Raw genomic sequence first — 6,857 nt, forward strand, 5'->3', positions numbered from 1 at the left:
ACATAAACAGTGAAAAGTGCATTGAATGAAATCTTAAAACGATGGACTGCAATGAAGTCTGAAAATGATGGACAACAACCATTGAAATACCACCCACAATGACACAGTTTTGCATGGCACACGCTCAATTCATATCGAATAATCTGCCGAAGAGTGGAACATTGTCGTCGCTTTTCACCTCTGCAATTTTTTAAACTACTCTTTTGGAGCAATTCAACCAATTCAAGACATGACTCATGGGAATATTAAAAAAAACGTTTACGATGCGAACAAGAGAGAAAGAGAGAGAAAGAAAGAGAAAGAGAGAGAGAGAGAGAGAGAGAGAGAGAGCACACAAGATGAAGACAAAACCAAACAAAACTGAGATGTTAACCAACCGACGGTCGAATCAGAAAGTAAACTTAAATTCACTTTCATTAGTGATTCAGTTACGGTATCCGCTGCACGTTTCCACGGTTTCACAGCAGTTGTAGAAGTACGTAGTCGTAGCCAGTTGTGTACAGTTTTGTGTGCTCGAACGGAAATTTTGCAGAGAAGATTCAGATCTTTTCAGTTCGTTCACATCGTACATTTTGATCTCATTGGGTTTCTACTGACTTTTCTCTTTTCGGAATTATTTCAACGAACTTTTTTTTTCGTTTATTTTTTTTCAACTGAAAACAATTTAGTTGTGGTTTTGTAGCGCTCCAAAAATACTGTTTACAAATAAAGTAGCTTAGATTCATTCAAAGTGTTGAAGTTCGATTGACGCTTCACTCAAGTTCAAGAGTAGTTCGTTTCTGAAAATAAAGTAATTTTTTGTAGAAAATATCAAAAATATTTTTTCCAAACTCTTCTGCGAAAATGTGATCCGGTTTTAAATCCATACAAATAATTCGTAATTTTTGTTACAATATTTATTAAAGTGATTTACTTCTTTTTCTTCATTTAGTTGCGAAAAAAAAACAGAAAGTTGTGCCAATGTAAATATTTGAAATCGAATTGACGGCGCGAATTGCATGGAACTCAGGAACAAAATGTATAATTTGAAAGTGTTGTGGGTGATTGCACTATTCAACTGGAATGTGCTTGGAACGAATGTGAACCGAAGAGAGAAACCGAAAACCGAAGGGTAACCATTGTTTGTTTCAAAATAGTGATTTTTTTTATTTGATCATTGAAGACTTCAAATTGAAGTGAATTTTAATTTTTTTTTTCAAATGAAGTTTTTCTTTTTACTGCCCTGCTAATGAAAAGAGATGATATTGAAAGAAGAAAAAAATTAAAAAAATAATGAAAAAAAGACCAAGAAGTGCAGCGTTATTTCATTTTTTCAAGACTTATTATGTTTCATTGCGGATGAATTTCATTCTATGGGTCTACGGACTCAAAATATGAGTTTGGCTTCTCACGGAATTTCACTCCAGACTTCGAACACTCTCAGATTTGAAGTCAAATGATAATTTTACTGCAGTAAAATACAGAGAAACCACATTCCAAACTTATCGAATGGAAAAAATGTCTGCAACTAGAATTTATTAGCCTTAATGGTCAATGGCTATTATTCATTGATCATTAATCATTACGTTTTATTTTGTGCGAATGATCGCTAGGCTGATTGAAATGCACAATAAATTCAATTTGGGGAAATTCCCACTTTAATTTCCTTCAAAAAGGCCTTTAACATAAAATCATGTTTTGAAACAATCGAAAAGTTAAATTTTCCAAAAAAAATACATTGCAAAACATTTCGTTTTAAATCCGCTGGTCTTTATAGTTATTTCAAATTATTTTTACTCATTTGGAAAGTCTTCTTTAGACGATCAAACCCATGAATGGTTTACAGATTGTTTCCAATTTTTTGAATCGTACAAAATTTTGTGAAAGTTTTTTTTGTCATTTTAATAAATAAACAAATGAATAATGAAAGTAATATCAATCGGGCACGTATGAAGATGAGTTCATTCCGATTAATGAAAAATGAATAAACAAATTTTTTGTGTGTTTATAACCATGAAGCTTATAGAGCATTCCATAATTCATCACAATTTTATTCACTTCCTTCCGTACAGTCGTCAGTTGCAAAGTTTCTTTCCGCAACAAGAATCTGCAAGTCCAAATTTCCAACCATCGCCATCGGACGTCTACTTCATTGATGGTAGTAATCAGGTGCAAGACTCAAGACCGAAGCAACAACAGCAGGAACAACAAACATACAAGCCCAATCCGAAATTTTCGCCAAATTTGCAAAATGACTTGTACACTTCGCAATATGGAGCTCAACAGCAGCAACAATTATTGCAGCAGCAGCAGCAGCAGCAGGAACAGCAGCAACAACAACAATATCAGCAACAGTTACAATTGCAACAGCAGCATTATCAGTATGCCCAACAATCCCAGTCGCAGCCAGAAAGACCATTTTACCCGACACCAGACGGTAATGAAGTAAATTTTGGCGAACAGCAATACAGCCCGCAGTCGCAGCAATACGTTGATAACAGCAATTTCATTTACACTGAACCGCCGCAATATCAATCCCAATCGCCATATGATCAGGGATACTCACAGATTGTAACAGGAAATTATGCGGTGGGAAATCGGCCACAAGTGAGCATTCTGCCGCAACAAAGGCCAAGTTTTTCGTTGTACAACCCAAATCAACAGCATCAATACGGTGGCAGTTCTAGACCGGTTTATCAATCACAGCAAAATTACAATTTGCGACCACCGCAAAGCGGTCAATATGGTGGTGGAAATGAAGGCGGCATTGCGGAATCAATTTCCAACTTCTTCACAAACATTGGTCAAGGAGCTTCAGAATTATTTTCAGGTCGACCGCCAGTAAACCAATATCAGCCACCTCCAAGTGTAAGCGCTGGCCTAGCAAACAGACCACCGCATCCGTACAATCAACAACAATATGAAACAGGAGGTCCACAGTTTGGATCGGGAGGCCCACAATTTGGACAGGGAAGCCCACAATTTGGATCGGGCAATGGTGGATCACCATTTGGAGGAGGTGGCCCAACCAATCCATTGAATCAATTCTCAAAGGCAATTGAGGAAATTACTCGAAATGACGACTATCAATGCATACCGAAAGTGATTTGCCAAATGGTCGGAAGCCAACGGAGGCAACCGTCCATTTTGAGCTCACCGATTTTCACAGCGTGAGTGCTTTTTTTCAATTTCATTAAAAACATGTTTGTCCTCAGCGAACTTCGCTTTCAATTGGATAGTCTTGTTTCAATGTTTTCAATCATGTTTTTCAGAATAATATCGGCTGTGCCTTCGAACTCAGCAGGATTGGTTTATGGTCGTGCCGCATTGCTTGGATTGATTTCCGGTGAACATAATTGTCACACAGCGTATCCAAGATGCCCTCGAAACGAAGACGAATTGCTCCATTACTTGAACAACCATCGTGGTGGATTTTTCCGTTTCTTCAACGGCGGAGCAGCCTTTGGTGATGAACAAAACAATCAATACAATCCAAATCAATATCAAAGTCCGGCTGCTTCAAATCAATACTATCATCAAACCCATCAAAATCAACCTCAACCTCAAGGCCAACCCTCGGACGATGGTTCGGTACAATCAAATCTTGCTGCTCTTCAGAATATTGCCGAAGCCATCAACAGTGGTGGCGGAATCAATTTGAGTAACCTAGGAGCGAATGCAAATCTATTCAGTGGCTTGGCTGGCCTATTAAATGGAGGTGGGTCAGGTTCGAGCTCAGGAGGTGGCTCCGGCTTTGATTTAAGTTCATTGGGCACAAATGCTGGTTTGTTAAGTAATTTTGCCACTTTAGTCAGTGGCACAAATCAAGCAACAAAACCGTCGAAAGCACCGCCCGATGATCAAGGTCAAAGTTTAACCGAATTGGTTGGCAATTTGCTCACCGGTTTCGTTGGCCAACGTTTTGCCGGACGTAAAATCAATAAAAGAAGCATTCAAGTTGAATATGATGACGGTCAAAATTCGACGGAGATCGATGATTTCCATGGTTATGATAGGAAATTACCGAAGAAAGTGAGTGCGTTCAAACTGAAATTGGCTGCTTCAAGAGAGAAATTGAAATTTCCAGAAGAGACATTTCCGCAAGATAAACTAAAATTCTCTGAAGAGTATGAGGATGACACCCAGATTGAAAGCGATGATGACGCTGAACAAGAAGATGGTGTCGAAGGCAGAATATTAAACAAAAAACCGAACATTTATTCAGACGACGACGATCGATATGAACAAAAGTTTGTGTTCAATTCGAATCGTGGCCAAAAAAATGTTCCATTTATGGACAGAATCATTGGACCGACTCCAGTGAAGAATTTCGTAAGCAATTTACAGGTGCATTTTGGTGATAATACCAAAAATGATGAATTTCGAATTGCATCAAACCATCGATCACCCAAATTGGTCAAATTTCAAGGCAACGCTGAACAAACTGACGAAAATCGATATCAACAACAAACGGGTCAAGGATCAGTGAGGTTTGACAACCATCAATCGGGACAAAACTCATTCAGATTCGATCATCATCAAACGGGTCAAGAGCCCGTAAGATTTAATGACGACTACGACGCTGCTACACATCGACCATCGAAGATGATATTCCCCGATCGAACCGGAACGGGTAATTTACGATTCGATCGCGATGAATATGTCAACAAATATTCGAATCGATATGGCAAAATTCTTAACTATGGAAACAATCGTCCACAAAACAGCAACAACGAAAATCGTGTAACATTTGGTCAAACTGATCGCTATACCGCTGACACACAACAAAATTATCGTCCATCATTTAGCAATAATTATCATCAAAACTCTAATTATTATCAACAAAATCCGAGCTCAAATTATCAAAACAATCAAAATTACCCGTCATACAATCGATACACCAGTTCGAGTCTAAATAGGCAGAGTGACGATAATTCTAGTCAGAATGTTTATGTAACAAATGGAGAGGGTAAAACTGTGTATTACATCAATGCAGCTGGCAAAAAGGTTTATGTGTAAATCGATAAAAATGGGGTTCTCCCGTCCGTAGAATAAAAGCGAAAATTGTGATTATTTGTTTCCTAGTTTGTAACCGTATATACATTTCCATATCGATTTCACTCATTTTCACATATTTGTAATTTTAATTATTTTTTTTTTTTTTTGATTTTTTTCTATTAAAATGTTTATTTATCACAATAAACATGCGTTTTCATTTTTTTTTTGTATTGAAATCATTTTAATTTTAAATTGATCAATGAAAAGGGATGTGAAGCGTGAAATAAAAAGCGTATTGAATGCAAATCGGACGCGAAATGGAGAGTCGGAGGACACGAGGAAAAAGAAATAGTGCAATTTTGTCGGTAGAAAAATATCAATCGGTAATATAATTAAATGGATTCCCATTGTGAAAGCCCTATACACTCAGCCTTTGCATTGTCGCTTGGTTATGCAGTCAACTGAAACAAATTTTGTGCGCACCGAGAGTATAATCCGATGATTTTGTCGATGCTTATTTTGGCAGAAAAATAATAACGCACATCGTCAAAAGCGAAACAGCGTCCATGGGTTGTGTTTTTTTTCCAGTTCAACACAATGGTTTTTGTGGTTACAGGTGTCAATTCACATTTTATTCAAAATAATAAATGAAACAAGCCGCACCTTTTGATATGATCCCTTTGATATATTCACGCTTCTGTTGTTCGCTGCATTCAATCATTTCTGGCCGTGATCGAATTTGTTACTTTGATCCGTCAAAGCGTGAAAATACATACAAACGAAACCCATTACGGCAAGTGCATGGCACAGACATTTCGAACCATTGTGCAAATGGTTTTCATGCAAATACACCGCGCACATAATAATGCATGCGATTCTTAACCAATACAAGTGGCTAAATAATAATGAAGAGGGTTGGATGAAATGCAGATGAGCCGAAGATTATGCATATTTAAAAAAAAAATGAATACACAAACGAATATTACCGCAATCATAGTCAAAATTGATAGTAAAGTATACGCCCAAAACAAGTGGCTCGGTGTTTATTGAGACAATAAGCCAGCTAAATGAATGGAACCCAATTTTTGTGATATAACTAACTGTGCTCGAAAGAAGATTATCATTTTTTTATGTGTGTTTGTGTGTGCTCGAAATGTCGTATCTTTTTTTGTTTATTTATGTTGATGCGAATGAAAATACTTAATAAAAAATACGCTCGTTGCCTTCCAACAATTAGCCCAATATTATTTCAACAGAAAAACTCGCACCGTTTCATCTCAGTTTTTGAAGCGAATATTTCCAGCAAAAATAACACACAACAATTTATCGGTGTTATTGTTTCCGCGCTATTAGACAAAAAGTGGAGATTAAAAGACACACTTCCATGTCCTTATGCGCTTTTTTATCCTTTTATTTTTTGGTACATTTACAAAATAAACACGAAAATGACTCGAATAAACACCGCTCGATTTGTATGAAATCCGACAAAAAATGGCACATTCGATGCAATACGATAAACACGCTCTAATACACGCTCTTTTGCTTTCCAATATTTAGCGGAAATATTCGATCGTGTTTATTGCGGCAAAACACATCAGAGTGTGGGAGAAAGAGACAGAGAGTTTGCCTATGTATGAATGAGAGCGACAGAGTGAGTGATTGAAAGAGCGAAAGAGAGAGATTGAAGGAGTGAAAAGGCGGGAGGGAGAGAGAGAGAGAGAGAGAGAGAGAGAGAGAGAGAGAGAGAATGAGTGAGTGTGTGTGAGAGAGATTATTCTGAGTCCCGATTTTTTTGCGTCCTAATGAACACATTAACGTTTTTTGGATTTATGTTTTTGTTTCGACTTTCATCCTCTTTTGTGCAGCGAAAATAAAGCCAA

The 6,857-nt window shown here is 37.3% G+C and overlaps 1 protein-coding gene across 2 annotated transcripts; it reads left to right on the forward strand.

Moving 5' to 3' along the window:
* The first annotated feature begins 334 nt into the window (after nt 1-334).
* LOC129569810 (probable serine/threonine-protein kinase clkA) lies at nt 335-5,125 on the forward strand. Of its 2 annotated transcripts, none has more exons than XM_055448977.1 (4): nt 335-475; nt 932-1,111; nt 2,052-3,149; nt 3,252-5,125. In XM_055448977.1, exons 2-4 carry the CDS (start codon nt 999-1,001, stop codon nt 4,996-4,998), a joined length of 2,958 nt encoding a protein of 985 aa, XP_055304952.1. In that variant the 5' UTR covers nt 335-475; nt 932-998; the 3' UTR covers nt 4,999-5,125. The 2 variants fall into 2 exon arrangements, with proteins under 2 accessions (XP_055304952.1, XP_055304951.1); XM_055448976.1 differs by having other exon boundaries at nt 445-790.
* Nucleotides 5,126-6,857: the final 1,732 nt, after the last annotated feature.

This window comes from Sitodiplosis mosellana, unplaced genomic scaffold (genome assembly GCF_009176505.1).
Source record: "Sitodiplosis mosellana isolate CC-2019 unplaced genomic scaffold, AAFC_SMos_1.0 Smas_scaffold_44, whole genome shotgun sequence".
NCBI classification, from domain to species: domain Eukaryota; kingdom Metazoa; phylum Arthropoda; class Insecta; order Diptera; family Cecidomyiidae; genus Sitodiplosis; species Sitodiplosis mosellana.

What these genes read in the sequence shown, in the direction of transcription:
- LOC129569810 (XM_055448977.1), top strand. Translation starts at nt 999, where the DNA reads ATGGAACTCAGGAACAAAATGTATAATTTGAAAGTGTTGTGGGTGATT. An exon ending in GAGAAACCGAAAACCGAAGG is followed by an intron (nt 1,112 to 2,051) that starts GTAACCATTGTT and finishes CCTTCCGTACAG; the next exon opens with TCGTCAGTTGCAAAGTTTCT. An exon ending in AGCTCACCGATTTTCACAGC is followed by an intron (nt 3,150 to 3,251) that starts GTGAGTGCTTTT and finishes CATGTTTTTCAG; the next exon opens with AATAATATCGGCTGTGCCTT.